The sequence below is a fragment of the Phoca vitulina genome, unplaced genomic scaffold (genome assembly GCF_004348235.1).
Source record: "Phoca vitulina isolate PV1807 unplaced genomic scaffold, GSC_HSeal_1.0 scaffold44, whole genome shotgun sequence".
Lineage (NCBI taxonomy): Eukaryota > Metazoa > Chordata > Mammalia > Carnivora > Phocidae > Phoca > Phoca vitulina.
Genome location: NW_022589747.1, coordinates 14387076 through 14411605, shown reverse-complemented (window position 1 = coordinate 14411605; position 24530 = coordinate 14387076). Strand labels below are relative to the sequence as shown.

The 24530-nt window shown below is 40.7% G+C and overlaps 1 protein-coding gene across 1 annotated transcript in view; it reads right to left on the bottom strand.

The window, feature by feature from the left end:
• Positions 1 to 24530, bottom strand: part of AMPH (amphiphysin) — a 271638-nt gene that overhangs the window by 128362 nt on the left and 118746 nt on the right. Inside the window, exon 3 of the mRNA XM_032430566.1 lies at positions 4678 to 4732. Within this exon, the coding sequence (XP_032286457.1) occupies positions 4678 to 4732 (55 nt within the window). The remainder of the gene's footprint in view (positions 1 to 4677; positions 4733 to 24530) is intronic.

The following is a 24530-nucleotide window of genomic DNA, read 5'->3' as shown; positions in this document are numbered from 1 at the left end:
AAGAATGTATGGGTCAACCAGGAAATCAAAGAACAACTTAAATAATTCATGGAAACCAATGAGAATGAAAACGCATTGGTCCAAAACCTATGGGATATAGCAAAGGCAGTCCTAAGGGGAAATACATAGCCATCCAAGCCTCACTCAAAAAAAAAAAAAAGGAAAATCCCGAATTCACCAACTAACTCTACACTTTAAAGAACTAGAGAAAAAGCAACAAACGATGCCAAAGCCACGCATTAGAAGAGAAAATTAAGATTCGAGCAGAGATCAATGAATTAGAAACCAGAAACACAGTAGATCAGATCAAGGAAACTAGAAGTTGGTTCTTTGAAAGAATTAATAAGATCGATAAACCACTGGCCAGACTTATCCAAAAGAAAAGAGAAAGGACCCAAATTAATAAAATTATGAATGAAAGGGGAGAGATCACGACTAACACCAAGGAAATAGAAACAATTATTAGAACTTATTATCAACAACTATATGCCAACAAGCTAAGCAACCTGGATAAAATGGATGCCTTCCTGGAAACCTATAAACTCCCAAGACTGAGACAGGAAGAAATTGACAACCTGAATAGGCCAATAACCAGGAACGAGATAGAAGGAGTGATCAAAAACCTCCCAAAAAACAAGAGTCCAGGGCCTGACGGATTCCCTGGGGAATTCTACCAAACATTCAAAGAAGAAATAATACCTATTCTCCTGAAGCTGTTTCAAAAAATAGAAGGAAAGCTTCCAGACTCATTCTATGAGGACAGCATTACCTTAATCCCCAAGCCAAGAAAAGACCCCATCAAAAAGGAGAATTTCAGACCGATATCCCTGATGAATATGGATTCCAAAATCCTCAACAAAATCCTATCTAATAGGATCCAACAGTACATTAAAAGGATCATCCACCACGACCAAGTGGGATTTATCCCCAGGATGCAAGGGTGGCTCAACATTTGCAAATCATTCAATGTGATAGAACACATTAATAAGAGGCGAGAGAAGAACCATATGGTCCTCTCAATTGATGCAGAAAAAGCGTTTGACAAAATACAACATCCTTTCCTGATTAAAATTCTTCAGAGTATAGGGATAGAGGGAACATTCCTCAAGTTCATAAAATCCATCTATGAAAAACCCACAGCAAGTATCATCCTCAATGGGGAAAACCTGAGAGCCTTTCCCTTAAGATCAGGAACACAACAAGGATGCCCACTCTCGCCACTATTGTTCAACATAGTATTATAAGTCCTAGCAACAGCAATCAGAAAACAAAAAGAAATAAAAGGTATTCAAATTGGCAAAGAAGAAGTCAAACTCTCTCTCTTCGCAGATGACATGATACTTTACGAGGAAAACCCGAAAGAGTCCACCCCCAAATTACTAGAACTCATACAGCAATTCAGTAATGTGGCAGGATACAAAATCAATGCACAGAAATCAGTTGCTTTCTTATACACTAACAATGCAACTGTAGAAAGAGAAATTAGGGAAACGATTCCATTTACAATGGCACCAAAAACCATAAGATACTTCGGAATAAACCTAACCAAAGAGGTAAAGGATCTATACTCTAGGAACTACAGAACACTCATGAAAGAAATTGAAGAAGACACAAAAAGATGGAAAAACATTCCATGCTCATGGATCAGAAGAAGAAACATTGTTAAAATGTCTATGCTACCTAGAGCAATCTATACCTTCAGTGCCATCCTGATCAAAATTCCAATGACATTTTTCAAAGTGCTGGAACAAACAATCCTAAAATTTGTATGGAATCAGAAAAGACCCCGAATCGCCAAGGAAATGTTGAAAAAGAAAAACAAAGCTGGGGCATCACGTTGCCTGATTTCAAGTTATATTACAAAGCTGTGATCACCAAGACAGCATGGTACTGGCACAAAAACAGACGTATACTAATTGTACAGAACAGAGAGCCCAGATATGGACCCTCAACTCTATGGTCAAATAATCTTTGACAAAGCAGGAAAAAACATGCAATGGAAAAAGACAGTCTCTTCAATAAATGGTGCTGGGAAAATTGGACAGCCACATGCAGAAGAATGAAACTCGACCATTCTCTTAACACCATTCACAAAGATAAACTCAAAGTGGATGAGAGACCTCAATGTGAGACAGGAATCCTTCAAAATCCTAGAGGAGAACATAGGCAGTAACCTCTTTGACATCGCCCACAGCAACTTCTTTCAAGATACATCTCCAAAAGCTAGTGAAACAAAAGCAAAAATGAACTTTTGGGACTTCATCAAGATAAAAAGCTTCTGCCCACTGCAAAGGAAACAGTCAACAAAACAAAGAGGCAACTCACAGAACGGGAGAAGATATTTGCAAATGACACTACAGATAAAGGGCTGGTATCCAAGATCTATAAAGAACTTCTCAAACTCAACACCCAAAAAACAAATAATCATGTCAAAAAGTGGGCAGAAGACATGAACAGACACTTCTCTAAAGAAGACATATAAATGATTAACAGACACATGAAAAAATGTTCATCATCATTAGCCATCAGGGAAATCCAAATCAAAACCACATTGAGATACCACCTTACACCAGTTAGAATGGCAAAAATGGACAAGGCAAGAAACAACAAATGTTGGAGAGGTTGTAGAGAAAGGGGAACCCTCTTACACTGTTGGTGGGAATGCAAGTTGGTACAGCCACTTTGGAAAACAGTGTGGAGGTGCCTCAAAAATTTAAAAATCGAGCTACCCTATGACCTAGCAATTGCACTCCTGGGTATTTACCCCAAAGACACAGATGTAGTGAAAAGAAGGACCATATGCACCCCAATGTTCATAGCAGCAATGTCCACAATAGCCAAACTGTGGAAAGAGCCAAGATGCCCTTCAACAGATGAATGGATAAAGAAGATGTGGTCCATATATACAATGGAATATTACTCATCCATCAAAAAGAATGAATACCTAACTTTTACATCAACATGGATGGAACTGGAGGTGATTATGCTAAGTGAAATAAGTCAAGCAGAGAAAGTCAATTATCATATGGTTTCACTTATTTGTGGAACATAAGGAATAGCATGGAGGACATTAGGAGAAGGAAGGGAAAAATGAAGGGGGGGAATCGGAGGGGGAGATGAACCATGAGAGACTATGGACTCTGAGAAACAAACTGAGGGTTTTGGGGGCATGTGAGGGGATGGGTTAGCCCGGTGATGGGTATTAAGGTGGGCACGTACTGCATGGAGCACTGGGTGGTATATGAAAACAATGAATCGTGGATCACTACATCAAAAACTAATGATGAATTGTGTGGTGACTAACATAGCATAATAAAATAAAATTAAAAAATAAAATAAATAAATAAAAATAAATAAAAGGGGTCTGCTCCCCACAGCTTTCCAAAGCTATGTATTATGGTCTTTTTAATCTTAATGTCTCTAAACATTTGTAAGAAAAATGACAGTATCTCCCTTTTGATTTTACTTAATATTCTTTGATTATCCATCCAGGAGGATAAGTGAAAACTCTTTTTGAAACTTGAAACTATTTTTTCACACTTATTACCCATCTCCCAGTTCTTCTCTGGCTAATTTTTTCTTCATATGTTCTACCTATTTTTTCTTTTAATCAACTGGTATTCATTTAGCGTACTTACGGAGTTCACTTTCATTAAATATGTTGTCAAAATAATTTTTTTAAACATATACTTAAGTTTGATATATTTATGAGGTTAAATCTCTCAATCTTTCCCTTTATGGTGTCTGTCTTTTGGGTTGCCCTTGTAAAGACCTTGTCACCCAAGACTAGAGACTAAGTCTACTGTATTTTATTCTACTTTAACTCAGTCAAATTCTACATGACTTTAAGACATGTCTTTTATGCATATTTAACTCTTTACTAGATCTGTAATTGAGAAGGAGGGAGTAGAGAATGAGCTTGAGGATCTTATTTTTTTCTGGGTGTTTCGCTAGTTGACGCAAGACTCCTTTCAGACGATCCATTGTCCCCCCGACTAATCTGGAGGTCTGCCTTGTGATCCATCACATCCATGGGTGCACCTGGATCCGTCTCAGTGTAGGCAGCTATATGAGGTACAGCAGGCAGGAAAAGAGCACACCTCCCTACTGCCCTCTCCTCCCTCCACCACCCACCTCAATTCTTTGCCTTGCCTGGCTGAGGCCAGAAACCAATGTCATGGCCTCTCAGTCTCCATCCAGTGGCAGGGCTGCAAGCGCAGCTGGTCCCCGTAAGTCACAGGTGGTCCAGGTCCTTGATTTCTGATAACCTTCCACCTGCCTCTGCCATGACTCCTTGCCCCTTGTAGCTAGAGGGCTGAAGTGTGAGTCTGTGAGTGGTCTACTCTTGGGACATGCTCTCCCTTAGGATATACCAGCTGCAGCTTTTCTTAAGGTCTCAAGCTCGCTCTACCTCACAAAGCTTCCTAGAAGTCTCCGGTGTAGGAGGCACTTATTCCTCGTTGCCAGCATAACAGTAGACATTTTTTTTCTTGTATATTCTGATTATCATTTCAATGGGAACTTGGGAGTGGGTGGAATGAGCACCTGTGCTCAAGTACACATCTTGCCAGAAAACCAAACAGCTTTGTAATTAACACTTAATCCCGCCACTCATGAATTTCAAGAACAATCTGTGCTTGGTAAGGTAACATGCAGTAAACGACTCACACGCATTACCTTTGATAGCTGCTAAATATCCCCGGAGTTCTCGCTGAAGCCTGGTACCCTCCGCCTGAAAGACACACAAACACAGAGATGCTAAGCATTTTGTCTATATTTTGCATGGAAACACGTGAGAGGCAATAAGTCTCGGAGTTATTATTACCAGAGACTCATTCTTGAAAGAACATAAATATGTACACACAGACTAAACAAGGCACCCATCAGTGTAAACATTTACAGAGATTTTATTCAGCTTAAAAGTAAAGGCAAGTAAGATTTTGCTGAGAACGGAAACTATGACCCACCAGACAGCCTCTTATATACTCAAGAGCCAGCAAATCCCTAAATTTTGATGCATGGAATACAGCAGTTGGAAATTGATCACCATGTTTGGTATGGTAGCTACTAGCTACATGTGGCTGACTGCTTGCAACGTGGCTTGTCCAAATGGAGATGTAGTGTAAGTGTAAAATACCAGATTTCAGAGACTTAGTTCCAAAAAATCTAATTAATAGGTTTTATATCGATTGCATGTTAAAATGGTAATAATTGGGATATACTGATGATGTGGTTTTGGAATATAGGTGAGTTTCGGTGGGGTGGGGTCTAGGGCCGACGGCCAAGAAAGAATTCTTTAGACGTCTTTGGCGCAAAATGGTGGTTTTATTAAAGCACAGGGCAGGAAGAGCTACACTGGGGTTGTGAGGAGCAACCGATTATATACTATGGGGTTGGGGGAGGTAAAGAAAAAGGGAGGTTTCCAAAAGAACTTTCATATGCTAAAGAGGACCACCTACAAAGTACCAGAGGCCTTGCCATTGTCAAGTTAAGGTTGTTTTTCCCTCTAGTAAAGCAATAACATGAAGACAGTTGGGAGCTTCCTGGAAGAATATCACACATATTCCAGCTAGGAGTTGGGCGCTGGGGGGAGGTTGCAGGATGTCAGCTTATGCTTTGTCTTCAGCTAGCCTTCTGCTCTCTCATCACTGCGTTAAATAAACTGTGTTATTAAAATGAATTTCACTCTTTCTTTTCACTTTATAAAATGTGGCCACTAGAAATTTTGAAACTACATCTGCGGTTTGTGTTATATTAATATTGGACATCACCAAAATAGAGAAACTCTGAAATCGTAAATTTTGACATATAAATCTTTGTTTTGGTTTGGATTAGCCTTAGAAACTCTGAGACTAAGATTAGATTGCCAGTAGTAGAGAAATGAGGCAGGCAGGGGATAAGCACCAATGCAGGGTACATGATCAAGCAAGTTACCAGGGTGGGCATCCCAGCCTCAGTCCCACAGGGGAGCTCTGGGAGAAAGTGTCAGACACCCTTTAGATATCTTAACTGGGGAGCAAGGGAGGTGGGGCATTCATGCTGCTCTTGGGGAACGTCAGAGAAAGCACTCAGGCACAGAGCTGCCCTCTTGGACAATAGCAACAAAATCCAGCGGGCTCGGAAAGGGTAGGTCTAGGGCACTGCAATTGAAAATATTTTTAAAATATGCATTTTAACTGCAGAATAATTTAATAAACTTGCAGAGAGCTAGCACACAGAATGACTCCACCTTGGTAATTAATAAAATAGCAGCTATAAGAGTCACATTCTACTCAACAAGCATGTGTTAGCATTTAGCAAAAATAAAAGGGGGGTTAGGTATGAAGGGAAAAAACAACCTACTTCCTTCAGTAAATTACAATCTAGTAGAGGAACTGAAGTATCGAAATAAAGATTGCATTACAAGCAGGTTACATTTAGCTCTGCAATAACCGTTCCAAGTATTCAGGGGTACAAAGTAAAGACAAAATGCTCATCACATTTAAAGACAGACAGTGATTAATACAAAGAAACTCTGAAAAGGAGTGTTTAAGACTATAGCTGGACCTCAAAAGGGCTTCTGGATGAGATTATTATCTTACATGGTATAGTATATATAGTGTCTCCACATGGTTTAAAATCAAAACTCTACGTTTCCCTTGTTTTGCTGAACAATCCAGAAATATCATGTGAAGGCAACTGCCACAAGCTAGATTAAAAACAAAACAAAACAAAACAAAAGGACAGTCTGGATTTCTGAAACATCAACGTAGAATGGAAAACTGTAGAGAAAGGATGAGGAGAATGAATAGAAAATACTGATAATCAACACTTGGGTAAATGTAGAGGATGAAGAGGATCCAGAGAACAAACAGGTGGAGTTAGGCTGAGGTTGCTAATACCACCACAAAAAGCATTTGGGGAAGAAAGAAGTACATCTTCCCCATACTTAATATCTATGATCTGACAGGCACTATGTCCGATTCTGAGTATCTAAGCTGAAATGATAAGGCTGTGGGAGGCTGTATTATTGTCAAATCTACTCTGCTTCCCCGGAGACCTGATCTGATTTGGGGGAGGATTACACTTCCTGCCCGTCAACATCAGCCTTGGCCAATGACACGCCCTACTCCTGAGCAGCCAAGAGCCATCATGCAGTCCTCCCATTTCTTTTCCCTCTACCCTGAGTCCTGTGACACTCCAGATGTGAGTTGCTTCTCTGGACCGGATCACAGAGTGGAGAGAATATGGAGCACAGCTGTCGTTCATAGTTTCATGAGCACAGAGGTTCTCATCAACCTCTGTGGCCGAAAGCCACTAAGGTAGTGCTGCCACAGCATCCCCTGCCCTAAATGGCCTGAGAAAATGGTTCATCATCAATACTGGAAATGCTGAAAGATGGAGAAGGCTGAAATCTTTTTTTTTTTTTTTTAAAGATTTTATTTATTTATTTGACAGAGAGAGAGATAGCGAGAGCAGGAACACAAGCAGGGGGAGTGGGAGAGCGAGAAGCAGGCTTCCCGCCGAGCAGGGAGCCCAATGTGGGACTCGATCCCAGGACCCTGGGATCATGACCTGAGCCGAAGGCAGACGCCTAACGACTGAGCCACCCAGGCGCCCTGGAGAAGGCTGAAATCTAACAGGAAAAAAAAGTCAATAGAATTAGCAGAAAAGCATGAAAGCCATTGACAGAAACATTTCAGAAAGTAAATCCAATTGGAAGGATTAAGGACAAAGTGGATGGTTTAGCAAATGGAAGCCCAAGTGCTGGTCAGTGATAGGTGGATAGTATGAAGAGAGAAGAAGCGAGGCCCAGGATTCTGCGTCCTAAGAGATGGCATTTAATTTAGAGAGAATATCCGCAGACATGTGACTTACCTTGACAGATCTAGACCCAGATCAATCTAAAGCCTACAGCCCTAAGAGGTGCAATCAGGAGGCTCTGAATCCCCTAAGGCCACGTTTCTCAAAATAGATAAGTGTACACGTTGGGGGTACTTAATGGTCTGTCTAGGGCACAGAGAGCCACAAAATACACCTAAAGCATCTCTCTGGAACATCAATTTACTGAGGGTGGAGGGGAAAAAATGGAGAAGAAACCATTCTTTTTATAACCACTAAGCCACCTGTTATGATGTACAAAAAAGAACGACACAGAGATTAAACACAGAACTGCACTGACGTCCCCTGTTTTCAGCTGTCCACTTCAGAGGTCTGTTCTCCCACCCTTCGTGTTCAAGGCCCTGAGCTAGTCAGGGCTTGTTTCTCACCCAGAAGGAGGCTTTCCCCTCAGACAGCCATATAAAGCCTGCTGCTGCAACTGATGGTTATGAGTTACCACGACCGCTCAGGGTTTCTGGAAATCACAAAAAAGTAGTGAGGAAGAGTATTCTTTTCCCAAATATTTAAGAAATAAAGCACATCAACTTAATCCCACAATTGCATTTTCTTTCCGAAAAAGAGCGAGCATGAAATAAATTCAGTCTTCACTCCAGACACTGCATTCCCCTAGCCCAAGGGAAGAAATAAACATTTTTAAAAAATGAAATAAGAATCCCAGAAGAAATTTTTTAGGTATCTAAGAGGGGCAGAAGGTTCAAATTAGACAATAATGGCTTAAATAGATGAGTTCAATTTAAGCAGATAAACTGAAAGGCTGATTTAAATAACTTTCTTCTTTTCCAATTATTAAAATTCTTAATTTTCCTTCATGATTATTAAGGTTCATAAATCATTTGGTAATAACCATACTGAATTTCATCTAAAATTCTGCCTGAGTCAAAAAAGTAAAAGGCTCTGGAGAGAAATTTTTCACCTATAATATGCCACAGAGTAGTTCTTCTGCAAAACCTACTGCCTAATAAAATTTTCTTAACATCATTATTCCATGTGAATCACAAAGAGGTTTTAAATTAGAAATAAATTCTTATAGCAATGCTCAGATTTCACTGCATCTGAAATTTGTTCCCTATTCCTCTGAAAATTACCATTTCAGTAATTCAGCCTTGAATTATGTATTGCACAGAAAACAGATTCCAAAATTCCACAACCTACACTATATATTTTCCCTTCGGTTTCTTTATGTTGTTCTCGCTAAGTTAAGATGAAATTATTATTCTAGTTAACTTGTGGTCACATTCTCCTCAGGGCTTAAGGCAACATGAGGCCAAGTGAGTCTATTATAATTAGGTTGTCTGATTGCCAACTAATACTCCTCCTTGGACAAGATCTAAGAAGTATTCGCACCTACAAAATTCCTTGCCCTAGCATATAGTATAATAACGTGGCTCTGGTGTTGGAGGTTCTTCATTTATTTTTTCAATTGAATCATTTATCAGTGTCAGAAGCTACTGCTTCTCCAGCCCAGACAATGCCGGGCCTCACTTTCTTCCTACACAGCCCAAAGGAGTCAGCCTGCTTTTCCTTCCTCATTAAAGCTACTTCTACCCATGCACGCCCTTGGGTGTCACACTCTTGTAAGCCTAGGGAGAAGGAAAGAGTCTCCCTAGTTCCCTGCTTCCCAGCTGTCCTGGAAAACAAGACAGGGTCATTTTGGGTTTCATCATGGAGATAATCAAAAATCAACAGGCATGCGAAAAGTATACATGGTTTTAAAACCTTACAAAGGTCTGAGAATCACTGCATCTAGTCAAAAAAATCTCTTTATTCCCTTGCTGAGTGGTATCTTGAAGCTGTTGCTTTCTTCCCTTCCTCCTGTAAGCACTGCTCATGAGAGCCACAGCCTCCCTCAAGGATTAAAGTGAAACTTAAAATCTAATTAAATAGTTAGAGGAAGAACACTGCAGGCACAGCATCATGGAAGGTTTCAGATATCTGTGTTACTCAATAGAAAGAAATCACATTCTATACTTAATTAAATGTGTTTCCAAATTGTTTGACATCAGATTGGTCCTCAGTAGAACCAATTCCTTAATTATTTGTATATATGTCTTGGGGTAGATGGAGGAGGCAAGGGAGAGAGGGGTCGGTTCCCAGACAACGTTGGGCTCCTGGATAGATTTCATTTATTTAACGTCTCTCTTCAGCACCCTGGACAGCCCCATTCTTCAAACAAAGATTTAACCTATATAGTATCAAAGGACCATTACTGCATCAAAGTTTCCTACTGCACTCTGATAAGTGAACAGATGAATTTTAAACAGGTTTCCTTCAAAGTGAGCAAAGTCCCTGGTAAGAAGAGCTACCACAGACTCCGAAACTCCGAAGTGTCTCAAAGTCCTATAAGGCATCGGGCTTAAAAACAAGGCTGCATTTACCTGTAATGAAGGACATTTGATCATTTATGAGCCAAATTGTTTATTGTTTAGATATGCTAAATTCTGAAGCATTAAAAATAATTAATATTTATTAATACTTACGCCTAAAACTTCAGGAGCCATGAACAGGTATAATTTTGTTAGCTTACCTTTAACCCTCTTACTTCTGCCCAGAAGAAAGAAGCCACAATTGAGGCATTAATTTGATTGAATTTTAGACACAATGCATAGGATGAATTAATAAATTCTAAGGAACTAAACTCAGGGCAGCAATCACTGAAAATTCAGGGGCATGCCCACATACCACCATGTACATGATACCCCTGCGCAAGGGCGTGTACCATCACAGCCCTTACTGTGCTTCCAAAACCAAATCCAGTGGATTTTATTTGTAAGGTTATGCAAATCTAGCCAAACACCTTAAACAATAGGTATTCATTACCTATTAAAGAAGCAAGGACTTTTTGAGTTGACTTGTTAAAATATGGCAAAAGTGGAACTCATTTACATTTATAGGTAACTTTTGTCATAAAAAGAAAAAGAGGAGGGCCTGCGTGGCTCAGTCATTTGGCATCTGCCTTCAGCTTGGGTCATGATCTCGGGGTCCTGGGATCGAGTCCCGCGTCGGGCTCCCTGCTCCATGGGAAGACGGCTTCTCCCTCCCCCACTCCCCCTGCTTGTGTTCCCCCTCTCTGTCTCTGTCAAATAAATAAGTAAAATCTTAAAAAAAAGAAAAAGATGGACAGGAGAAAGAAAACACCACACACATTACAGAAATATTTTCATTAACTAGCCTCTCAGAAACTGTGAGTTGATGCTCAGGTAGAAAGCCAATCATACTGACATATAAGAGTTGGATGTGAAGAGATATAATGTCACAAAGTTGTGATTTCACAAAGTAACTCCTGTCGTCTCATCCGTGATCATGAGCCTATAGAAGTTCCCATAGTTACATTATTATTTTTGGCCTTTCCTGACATTTTTCTCATGAAAAGGCTAAGTAACATTACCAAGTTAAAATTGGCCCAATTTCTCAGACAGGTTAACTCAATCTTAAAAGCAACGCTAATAAGATTTCTTATCATTTTTGAAGCTTAGAAGAAAATTAGATTATCAAGGAGATGAAATTTAATAAGGCCATCATAATCAGCACCTTGATTAATAGATGACTAATCTGAATCCACTTATGATCAAAGATAATGTTAGGCTACTGAACACTACAGGCGCTCTTGGTCTGTGAAGAAAGAGAGCTCTCTCCCTATGTCAAGTTCAGATGTACTTAAATTGGATGATGATAGATTTTCAAAGGCAAATGCAGGAGGATCTCTAAAATTTACATTTTTGTTTCCTTGCTTTGAGCTCTTTGTAGTTAACAGGAGGCACCATTAAGAACCTAGCACTGATTTCATAAAAAAAATTTCCCCATTTAAATAATTTGCTTTTGGCAGATACTAAAGTAAAAGATGTAAGAGAGGGGCGCCTGGGTGGCTCAGTCATTAAGCATCTGCCTTCGGCTCAGGTCATGATCCCAGGGTCCTGGGATCGAGCCCCATATCGGGCTCCCTGCTCCATGGGGAGCCTGCTTCTCGCTCTCCCACTCCCCCTGCTTGTGTTCCCTCTCTCGCTGTGTGTCTCTCTGTCAAATAAATAAATAAAATCTTTTAAAAAAATAAATAAAAGATATAAGAGAGAGGGGAAATCTAAATAGGTTTTGAAATCTGGGCTGATGGCAGTAGGGGGTGGACGGTACAGGGACATGTAACAGACAGCAGAGAACATCTCAGTTTCCACAGTTTTATCCCAGATTCCTGGCCCAATTTCCAACTACCCTTGTCAGCAATTCCAAGAATACTTATAATCTGAAAAACAAATGTAATATATCCTTTACCTTTCAACAAAACAAAAACTAACAATCTAGCTACTGGTAATTCCATATACAAATTTTCCATAGAATTCCCTTGAGTTCATACAGATCTCTCTTCTGGTCTTATGGAAAGCTAACCCATTGTGTGTACAAGGGGACAGAAGTGTCTAGTTAGAACTATTAAAGTCACCACATGCAGGCTGGATACAACGTGAAGATATGCTTTATTGCCCTTCCGTAATTGAGTCTGTGATCCCTGAAAAGTCGTTCCATTTTTTTTCTGTGCATGTGTGCACGTGTGTGTGTGTGTGTGTAGAGGTGACTCATAAGGTACTTTAGGAGTATTATATAAACATCTTTTCACCCTTTGCTTTAATACCTAGAGCACAGTATTTTAATACAGTGGGGAGGAAACCAACCCAGAAATTAAGGGAAATTAATTAAGGGAAACTCCATGGGACTCCCACCCCAACAATGGCTTATTGTTCAGTGTCCCTTTCTGTGGGTGTGGATGTCTACAACGTTGCATTGTTACCAAACTGGACAGGCTGTAGAAGTATGAGAAAAGCAACTGCTGTGTCAAGTTAGTAATGAGAAGTATTAATGAGAGAGAAGGGAGTACCCTGTCAATCATTACACTAGTCACAGTATAACATGCAGAATATTCCTAAAACTACCACTTATGATGTATTAGTTTTTTAGAGCTACCATAACAAAATACTACAAACTGCATGTCTTAAACAACAGAAATCTATTTCTTCACAGTTCTGGCAGCTCAAAGTCCAAGACCAAGGCATTGGCAGGTTTGGCTTCTCCTGAGGCCTCACTCCTTGGCTTACAGACTGGTGGCCTTTGTGCGAATGTATCCTTGTTCTTTCTCCTACACCTTATAAAGACATCCGGTCATACTGGATTAGGACCCACCCAGATGACCTCATTTAATCTTTTTTTTTTTAATTTTATTATGTTATGTTAGTCACCATACAATTCATCATTAGTTTTTGATGTAGTGATCCACAATCTATTGTTTTTGTATAACACCCAGTGCTCCATGCAATACTTGCCCTCCTTAATACCCATCACCGGGCTAACCCATCCCTCCACCCACCTCCCCTCTAAAACCCTGTTTGTTTCTCAGAGTCCATAATCTCTCATGGTTCATCTCCCCCTCCGATTTCCCTCCCTTCATCTTTCCCTTCCTTCTCCTAAGGTCCTCCATGCTATTCATTATGTTCCACAAATAAGTGAAACCATATGATAATTCAGTTTCTCTGCTTGACTTATTTCACTTAGCATAATCACCTCCAGTCCCATCCATGTTGATGTAAAAGTTGGGTATTCATCCTTTCTGATGGCTGAGTAATATTCCGTTGTATATATGGACCACATCTTCTTTATCCATTCATCTGTTGAAGGGCATCTCGGCTCTTTCCACAGTTTGGCTATTGCAGACATTGCTGCTATGAACATTGGGGTGCATACGGTCCTTCTTTTCACTACATCTGTGTCTTTGGGGTAAATACCCAGGAGTGCAATTGCTGGGTCATAGGGTAGCTCTATTTTTAATTTTTTGAGGCACCTCCACACTGTCTTCCAAAGTGGCTATACCAACTTGCATTCCCACGAACAGTGTTAAGAGGGTTCCCCTTTCTCCACAACCTCTCCAACATTTGTTGTTTCTCTCCCTGTCCATTTTTGCCATTCTAACTGGTGTAAGGTGGTATCTCAATGTGGTTTTGATTTGAATTCCCCTGATGGCTAATGATGATGAACATTTTTTCATGTGTCTGTTAGCCATTTGTATGTCTTCTTCAGAGAAGTGTCTTTTCATATCTTCTGCCCACTTTTTGACATGATTATTTGTTTTTTGGGTGTTGAGTTTGAGAAGTTCTTTATAGATCTTGGATACCAGCCCTTTATCTGTAGTGTCATTTGCAAATATCTTCTCCCATTCTGTGGGTTGCCTCTTTGTTTTGTTGACTGTTTCCTTTGCAGTGGGCAGAAGCTTTTTATCTTGATGAAGTCCCAAAAGTTCATTTTTGCTTTTGTTTCACTAGCTTCACCACTTGTTTCAATAGTGGTGAGATGTATCTTGAAAGAAGTTGCTGTGGTCGATGTCAAAGAGGTTACTGCCTATGTTCTCCTCTAGGATTTTGATGGATTCCTATCTCACATTGAGGTCTTTCATCCATTTTGAGTTTATCCTTGTGTATGGTGTTAGAGAATGGTCCAGTTTCATTCTTCTGCATGTAGCTATCCAATTTTCCGAGCACCATTTATTGAAGAGACTGTCTTTTTCCATTGCATGTTTTTTCCTGCTTTGTCAAAGATTATTTGACCATAGAGTTGAGTTGAGGGTCCATATCTGGGTTCTCTGTTCTGTTCCATTGGTCTATATGTCTGTTTTTGTGCCAGTACCATGCTGTCTTGGTGATCACAGCTTTGTAATACAGCTTGAAATCAGGCAACATGATGCCCCCAGCTTTGTTTTTCTTTTTCAACATTTCCTTGGTGATTCGGGGTCTTTTCTGATTCCATACAAATTTTAGGATTGTTTGTTCCAGCACTTTGAAAAATGTCATTGGAATTTTGATCGGGATGGCATTGAAGGTATAGATTGCTCTGGGTAGCATAGACATTTTAACAATGTTTCTTCTTCCGATCCATGAGCATGGAATGTTTTTCCATCTTTTTGTGTCTTCTTCAATTTCTTTCATGAGTGTTCTGTAGTTCCTAGAGTATAGATCCTTTACCTCTTTGGTTAGGTTTATTCTGAGGTATCTTACGGTTTTTGGTGCTATTGTAAATGGAATCGTTTCTCTAATTTCTCTTTCTACAGTTGCGTTGTTAGTGTATAAGAAAGCAACTGATTTCTGTGCATTGATTTTGTATCCTGCCACATTACTGAATTGCTGTATGAGTTCTAGTAATTTGGGGGTGGAGTCTTTGGGGTTTTCCACATAAAGTATCATGTCGTCTGGGAAAAGAGAGAGTCTGACTTCTTTGCCAATCTGAATACCTTCTATTTCTTTTTGTTGTCTGATTGCTGTTGCTAGGACTTTTAGTACTATGTTGAAAAATAGTGGTGAGAGTGGGCATCCTTGATGTGTTCCTGATCTTAAGGGAAAGGCTTTCAGCTTTTCCCCATTGAGGATGATATTCGCTGTGGGTTTTTCATAGATGGATTTTATGAACTTGAGGAATGTTCCCTCTATCCCTATACTCTGAAGAGTTTTAATCAGGAAAGGATGTTGTATTTTGTCAAACGCTTTTTCTGCATCAATTGAGAGGACCATATGGTTCTTCTCCCTCCTCTTATTAATGTGTTCTATCACATTGATTGATTTGCAAATGTTGAACCACCCTTGCATCCCAGGGATAAATCCCACTTGGTCATGGTGGATGATCCTTTTAATGTATTGTTGGATCCTATTAGCTAGGATTTTGTTTAGGATTTTGGAATCCATATTCATCAAGGATATCGGTCTGAAATTCTCCTTTTTGATGGGGTCTTTGCCTGGCTTGGGATTAAGGTAATGCTGGCCTCATAGAATGAGTTTGGAAGTTTTCCTTCTGTTTCTATTTTTTGAAACAGCTTCGGTAGAATAGGTATTATTTCTTCTTTGAATGTTTGGTAGAATTCCCCAGGGAATCCGTCAGGCCCTGGACTCTTGTTTTTTGGGAGGTTTTTGATCACTCCTTCAATCTCATTCTTGGTTATTGGCCTATTCAGGTTGTCAATTTCTTCCTGTTTCAGTCTTGGTGCTTATAGATTTCCAGGAAGGCCTCCATTTCATCCAGATTGTTCAGTTTATTGGCATATAGTTGTTGATAGTAAGTTCTAATAACTTTCTATTTCCTTGGTGTTAGTCGTGATCTCTCCCCTTTCATTCATAATTTTATTAATTTGGGTCCTTTCTCTTTTCTTTTGGATAAGTCTGGCCAATGGTTTATTGATCTTATTAATTCTTTCAAAGAACCAACTTCTAGTTTCATTGATCTGATCTACTGTTTCTGGTCTAATTCATTGATCCTGCTCGAATCTTAATTATTTCTCTTCTAATGCGTGGCTTAGGCATCATTTGTTGCTTTTTCTCTAGTTCTTTAAAGTGTAGAATTAGTTGGTGAATTCAGGATTTTTCTATTTTTTTGAGTGAGGCTTGGATGGCTATGTATTTCCCCCTTAGGACCGCCTTTGCAGTATCCCATTAGTTTTGGACTGATTTGTTTTCGTTCTCATTGATTTCCATGAATTGTTTAAGGTCTTCTTTGATTTCCTGGTTGACCCAAACATTCTTGAGCGGAGTGGTCTTTAGCTTCCAAGTGTTTGAATTTCTGCCATATTTTTTCTTGTGATTGAGTTCCAGTTTTAGAGCATTGTGGTCTGAGAATATGCAGGGAATAATCTCAATCTTTTGGTATCAGTTGAGACCTGATTTGTGACCCAGTGTGTGGTCTATTCTGGAGAAAGCTCCATGTGCGCTGGAGAAGAATGAGTATTCTGTTGTTTTAGGGTGGAATGTTCTGTATATATCTATGAGGTCCATCTGGTCCAGTGTATCATTCAAAGCTCTTGTTTCCTTATTGATTTTCTGCTTAGATGATCTGTCTATTGCTGAGAGTGGAGTATTGAGGTCTCCTACAATTAATGTAATGTTATCAATATGACTCTTTATTTTGGTTAACAGTTGGCTTATGTAGATGGCTGCTCCCATGTTGCGGGCATAGATATTTACAATTGTTAGATCTTCTTGTTGGATAGATCCTTTAAGAATGATATAGTGTCCTTCTGTGTCTCTAACTACAGTCTTTAGCTTAAAACCTAATTTTTCTGATATAAGAATTGCTACCCCAGCTTTCTTTTGAGGTCCGCTGGCATGGAAGATGGATCTCCATCCCTTTACTTTCAGTCTGGATGTACCTTTAGGTTCAAAATGAGTCTCTTATAGGCAGCGTATGAATGGGTCCTGTCTTTTTATCCAATCTGCAACCCTGTGCCATTTTATGGGAGCACTGAGACCGTTCATGTTGAGAGTGATTATTGAAAGACATGAATTAATTGTCATCATGTTGCCTGTGAAGACCTTGTTTTTATAGACTGTCCCTGTAAATTTCTCTTCTATATCACTTTTGGGGTCTTTCTCTTTTTATAGAACCCCCCTTAATATTTCTTGCAGGGCCGGCTTAGTGGTCACATATTCTTTCAGTTTCTGCTGGTCTTGGAAGCTCTGCATCTCTCCATCCATTCTAAATGACAGCCTTGCCGTATAAAGTATTCTTGGCTGCATGTTCTTCTCATGTAGTACCCTGAATATGTCTTGCCAGGCCTTTCTGGCTTGCCAGGTCTCTGTGGATAGGTCTGACGTTATTCTGATGTTCCTCCCTCTGTACGTAAGGAATCTCTTCCCTCTAACTGCCCTTCAGATGGTTTCCTTGGTTCTAAGATTTGCAAGTTTTACTGTTACATGCCGGGGTGTTGGCCTGTTTTCCTTGATCTTGGGAGGGGTCCTCTCTGCCTCTAGGATGCAAATGTTTGTTTCATTCCCCAGATTAGGGAAGTTCTCAGCTACGATCTGCTCTAATATATCTTCTCTCTCTCTCCATCCCTCAGGGATTCCAATAATTCTGACATTGGAACGCTTCATGGTGTCACTTATTTCTCTGATTCTGTTTTCATGGATTCTGAGTTGTTTGTCCCTGGCCTCCTCTTTTCCCTTTTTATCTATTATATTGTCTTCCAGGTCGCTTATTCGTTCTTCTGCCTCACTTACCCTAGCTGTTAGATTATCTAGATTGGATTGGATCTCATTGATAGCATTTTTAAGTTCTGCCAATTCAGCTTTCATTTCTGCCCTTAAAGACTCTATGTTGCCATTAATTGATTTCTCCATTCTAGCTATTGTCTTCACAATTGCTAACCTGAATTCCATCTCTGACATCTTGGTTATATCTGCATCCATTTGTAAATCTGCAGCATAAGTCATAATCTCTGAGTCTTTTCTATTTTGGGGGGTTCCTCCTCCTTGTCATTCTGTTGATGGGTGTTTGAGGGAATGTATAGAGTCCAAATTATTGACTAGAACCAAAGCAAGATGCACCTGTTTTCTAGGGACCTTGAGGTTGCTGGCCTCTTGTTTTCCCAGCCTGTCTTCTGGGGGAGGGGCCTCCGCGCTGTTAATCAGGCAACCCTGTTTGGGCAGAGTTACCCTGCCCCCCTGTGGTGGGGCATGGGCTCAGTGGGAATCAGTTTATCGGGCTTTTGTTCTGGGGCGGCTTTCCCTGGCAGCTTTCCGCGTCTCTTCCACAAGTCAGAGCAGAAGAGACCGTTTCCACCCCTCTGCCTCAGAGCAGAGAGATCGCAGTCTGTTCTTCAGTGAGCTCTCCAGGCCACACTGTCTCCGTTTCTGTCCGTGCTGCTATAAACTGCAGGATCCTGGGTTGTGCGCCCCTCCACAGCGCTCCCAGTCCTGCCTCCGGGTCTGCCAGCCACTCCCAGTTCGCATGTGCGACCCCACCACTCCGGGTTTCCGCCCTGGGGGCTGCCCTAAAGTCCTTTCCCCACCGCTACCGGTCTGCGAGTCTGTGCCCTTGCAAATCTTAGAACCAGGGAAACCATCTTCAGGGCAGTTAGGGGGAAGAGATTCCTTACGTACAGAGGGAGGAACATCAGAATAACGTCAGACCTATCCACAGAGACCTGGCAAGCCAGAAAGGCCTGGCAAGACATATTCAAGTACTAAATGAGCGAGGCTGTCGCTCACCGGTGGTGTAGGATCCCCACGGTCAGGCTCCCTCCCACTGCCATTTATCCTCCAATAGATATCTGCCCATGGAATCACGGCTCCCGTTTTGTATCTTGAAACCAACCACCGCGATACTCTGTTTGTAGAGATCCAGATCTTCTTACATCTCAGGCTGATTTCGTGGGTGCTCAGAGTGGTCTAGTAGATATCCAACTCAATTCCGGGGACCAGTTGAAATAGGGTCCCCTACTCCTCCGCCATCTTTCCTCCTGGTCTCGATGACCTCATTTAATCTTAACTACCTCTCTGATGTCCCAGTCTATAAATACAGTCACAACTCTGAAGTGTCCTGGACTTCAATATATAAATTTAGGGGTATACAATTCGGCCCATAAGGATATTCTCCAAGCAAGCCTGTAGCACAACAACAGGATCCCAAAGTCTAACACCAAGTGGTCCCTTTGTTCCAGATGTTGTCCCAAGGGCCGCAGCCCGATTAACTCATCATCCTCAAATTAACTCCATGAAGTCAGCACACTTTTATCAAAGAAAAGACTGAGGCACAGAGGCTGAACAACTTGCCCAAAGGTCACACCGCTGGTAGACAGCAAGCCAGTACTGGAGCCTGGGTAGTCTGCGTGATTCAGACTCCATAATCTGCCTCCAGAGCCCATGTGCCTCACTGCCCTCCACCACCTCTGTGCCCCTAGGCTACAAACACATGGATGACAGCTGGGGATAAATGAGGCTGTCCACGAAGAATCAACTGTTGATCAGTGAGAGTAATTTAATGCAAGACACCATTTTCTGTGTTCTCGTGATACAGCCCTAATTTTGAAATTAAAATACCAACTGTTCACTTGTTTCTTTCAAAAGGTCACAATTCCCAGAGTATATTCCATGGGGTTCATATAGGACAGTGGTTAAATGGGTGGGTTCTGGGACCACAATGCCTGGCTTTAAAATCTGAGCTCTGTTACTTCTAACTGTAAAACTTTGGGCAAACCACCTAACCTCTCTAGGCCTATGACTCCTTATCAGTAAAAGAAAGATGATAATAGTACTTACTTCCAAGAGCTATCATGATGATTGAGAGAGCCAGTCCATGGAAAGTATCAGCAGAGAGCCAGGCACACAGTATGCATTCCATAAATGTTGGATGCCATTATTATTATTCTACAAAATATTTTTTTTTTTTTAAGATTTTATTTATTTGACAGAGAGAGCACAAGCAGAGGGAGAGAGAGGGAGAAGCAGGCTCCCTGCTGAGCAAGGAGCCCGATGTGGGACTCGATCCCAGAACCCTGGGATCATGACCTGGGCCGAAGGCAGCCGCTTAACCGACTGAGCCACCCAGGCGTCCCTATTCTACAAAATATTTTTAAGAGGAGCTGCAAAGAGTAGGTATTTCATAGATGTTTGACTGACCTAAGTTCTGCTACATATTACATTACAAAGGAGTATCTTCATAAGGAATATGCAAAACCTCCCCAAAACAAGCTACTTGGGAATTTAGAATGCTTCCTTTATTTGTACTTCTGTTTCAAATACATAGTTTTGTTTTTCAGAAAGATTTTTGTGATAGCTTTAAATGGTGCAGTAATAGAGGATCCTAAAGTGCATGGGAATAATTTATGCAGATATATAAGAGCCACTTAACAATGGATATGAGAAAAATCAAGCCAAGATGATAAATTAGTGTAAGGAAACAAGACAGCATGAATAGCAATGGACAAAAGAATAATCAGGTTAATGTCCAAAATGAAAGCTTTTGTGACATATACTCAGTTTTCTCATATGCAGAGCAGAATTATAATTGTGGACTGCTATGAGAATCAAGTGAGACAATATTTTGTGCAAAACACTTTATAGATGCCTAAGCCTACTTGTGGGAAGTCTTCATAATAAAAACACTTCATCACTGCTTTTACCTAAGCCAGCCAGATGTGGCTTGGAAATGTGTCAATTCTTAAATCTCCTTGGAAGATTCCTATAATTGTCCAGATTACGAACATATTCAAATAGATGTGCAATTAAGGAAACTGTTGTCTTTACTATATTGATATAATCTCAGGCTTGCATCCAAGTTATTACTACCATATGATGGCTCTTTAGAGCTGGTTCAGAAGTCCGAATGGGGACCCAGTATTGTTATAAGGCCTCCAGATGATTCTGATGGTTATTTGGGAATCCCTAGTGTAGTCTGTCACTGTGTCTATACTGTAATTGACACTTAGTGTATTGAGATAGCTGTTATAAGATGGCATCTGATGGCCAAAAAGACAGTTAAAAATATGTGTGGCTCCAGGTTTCAGTCTGTCAGCATCAGACAATGGGAACCAAGAATACTGACGAAAACCTGAAAATCAACTGCAACATGTACATCTAGGCAGATTTTCACGACCATTTCAGACAGTCTTCATGTGCCTAATTCTCTGCATCCCATTACCACAACAATGTGGTCAATCTGGGGATCCTTTAGACAGGAACATCCAAACTAGATAACAAGCTTACTTCACAAGGGGAGGTGGGAGACCTATGGAATTGGTCTCTCACTGAAGGCTGAGAAATGGGATACGAAACCTTCCCCAGTTGGCACGGTTAATTAATGTAGTAAAGGAAAATACAGCTCAAGAGAGCTAACGGCACAGGATAGATGAAAAGAAACCATCAGAGTGATAATACAAAGAGCTTTCTCTGGAAGAGATTTCTTAACTGGGGAACAGGCACCACAGGGAGTGGCACGAACTGATACCTGGAACGTCTGTAGTTTGGGTCAAATTTTGGCGAGGTTTCAACTAAATCTTTTTATTTATATACTACGCCATACCTGAAGAGATATTCTTGTAGATATAATAAAACAAGTAAGAGTAAAGAGGATAAAAGATGGACAGGTTGTCCAGTGCACGTTTTTGCTTCCTTCCCCTATAGCACTATGGACAGCAACACTTGAAGCAAGCAAACTCATCTTGCTCCTTAAAAGCCGAAGATACGATATATACACAATGGAATATTATGCAGCCATCAAAAACAAACAAACAAACAAAAAAAACACGAAATCTTGCCATTTGCAATGACGTGGATGGAACTAGAGGATATTATGCTAAGTGAAATAAGTCAATTAGAGAAAGACATGTATCATATGATCTCACTGATATGAGGAATTCTTTTTTTTTTTTTTTTTTTTAAAGATTTTATTTATTTATTTGAGAGAGAGAGAATGAGAGAGAGCACATGAGAGTGGGGAGGATCAGAGGGAGAAGCAGACTCCCCGCCGAGCAGGGAGCCCGATGCGGGACTCGATCCAGGGACTCCAGGATCATGACCTGAGCCGAAGGCAGTCGCCCAACCAACTGAGCCACCCAGGCGCCCCTGATATGAGGAATTCTTAATCTCATGAAACAAACTGAGGGTTGCTGGAGTGGTGGGGGTTGGGAGGGATGGGGTGGCTGGGGGATAGACAATGGGGAGGGTATGGACTATGGTGAGCACTGTGAATTGCGTAAGACTGTTGAATCACAGACCTGTACCTCTGAAACAAATAATACATTATATGTTAAAAAAAAAAAAAAAAAAAAAAGATAGTAGGAAGGGAAAAATGAAGTGGGGGGAATCGGAGGGGGAGATGAACCATGAGAGACTATGGACTCTGAGAAACAAACTGAGGGTTCTAGAGGGGAGGGAGTGGGGGGATGGGTTAGCCTGGTGATGGGTATTAAAGAGGGCACGTTCTGCATGGAGCACTGGGTGTTATACGCAAACAATGAATCATGGAACACGACATCAAAAACTAATGATGTAATGTATGGTGATTAACATAACATAATAAAATAAAATTTAAAAAAAGAGTCAATGAGCAAAACAGAGGAGGATGAATGGATGTGTCAGAAATGAAATAGACAGACTATAGAGAAATGCAGGGGAATTTGTAGAGCAAGGGCCAATCCATTCTCTTGACACCTACAGATTTCCACTCTGTTCCCTCCCACTCTGTGACTTCTAGTCAATTGTATTGGCAATCGTGGTGGGTTATACTTATCCAGAAAGGACTCTAAATCAAGGCTTTACACATAAAACCCGTATTTTCCATGAAAACAATATTACCAAGGAGGCTGACAGTCTTAACTAGGGGCTTAGTGGCTAGGATTATATTCCCCTGCTCTTTGCCATACAGTGAACGTACTACACGCAAATCAGTTAAACTAAAAGTCTCATAGCTGAGCACATAACCATTTCATGGATAGTTAACACGCTATGTGAGCTGTGCTAGAGTGAGAGTCTTCGCAGCAACAACTGGTAGACACCCACTGAGTCTAGGGAGTCTAGCTGGAAATGGGATTGTGGGAAGGTGTAGAAATCATTTTTTCTCAGAATACCAATTGAGAGTAATTGTGTACTAATGTTAAGTGGTGAAACTAGGATACCCAAATGCATCATTTTTTAAAAACATTTTATTTATTTATTTGACAGAGAGAGACACAGCGAGAGAGGGAAACACAAGCAGGGGTAGTGGGAGAGGGAGAAGCAGGCTTCCCGCAGAGCAGGGAGCCTGATGCGGGGCTCGATCCCAGGACTCTGGGATCATGACCTGAGCCAAAGGCAGACACTCAACAACTGAGCCACCCAGGTGCCCACCCAAATGCATCATGATGGAAGTACAGGAATTGTACTTTTTCAGAATCCTGTGTTTTTTTCTACTACTTCAACTGCTTAAAAAGAAAGATGACTTTTGCACCCTAGACCACCAGCTTGACAAAGACAAGAACTATGACTGACGTGGTTATCATTTTGTTTCCAATGCCTTGTGCATAGTAGACACTCAATAATTATGTGTTGGGTCAGCCAAGAAATGCTTCCAATATACACTTATCCACAGGGAAGCTCTATCTGGCCTGTTACATATTACCTTCGATGAGGTGTCCAGCTCCTAACTCATGGCAGTCCCTCCAGCTGTGTACAAGATCCTAAATCCTCCTGCGTATTCAAGGACATGAGTCAACTGTTCTTCCCTTTCTCTGTGATTCATTTCCCTTCTATGCTAAATGAGTCCCACTAGTATACATGTATTTTTGCCATCTTAAGAAAAATGTCCTCTTGACCCGACTTCCTCCCCCAAACTACAGTTTTATTTACTTGCCCCCCTTTAAAGCAAAACTTGAAATTCGCTGTTTCCAAGCCTCCTGATACCCTTTCACCTTGCTCTATGTATTCTCTACTTACACAAAAAAACTTTTTTTTTTATAATTCTCATCATTTTCTAGAAGACAATGTAATGCTTATTTATTTTTTTAAGATTTTATTTATTTGAGAGAGAGAGAGAGAGAGAGAGAGTGTGTGTGTGTGTGTGTGTGTGTGTGTGTGGAGAGGGATGAGGGGCAGAGGGGGAAGGAGAGAGAATCTCAAGCAGATTCCGTGCTGAGCACAGAGCATGACGCAGGGCTCGATTCCACGACCCTGAGATCATGACCTGAGCTGAAACCAAGAGTCAGCCGCTCAACTGACTGAGCCAGCCAGGTGCCCTGTAATCTTCTTATTTATTATGTTTGGTTTATTGTCAGCTTCCATGTTTTGGAATATAAAATCCACAATGGGAGTGAATCTTTGTTTTCACTAAAGTTTCCCAAAGACTTAGATACATTCCTGGCAAGTGGAAGATACTCGATAAAT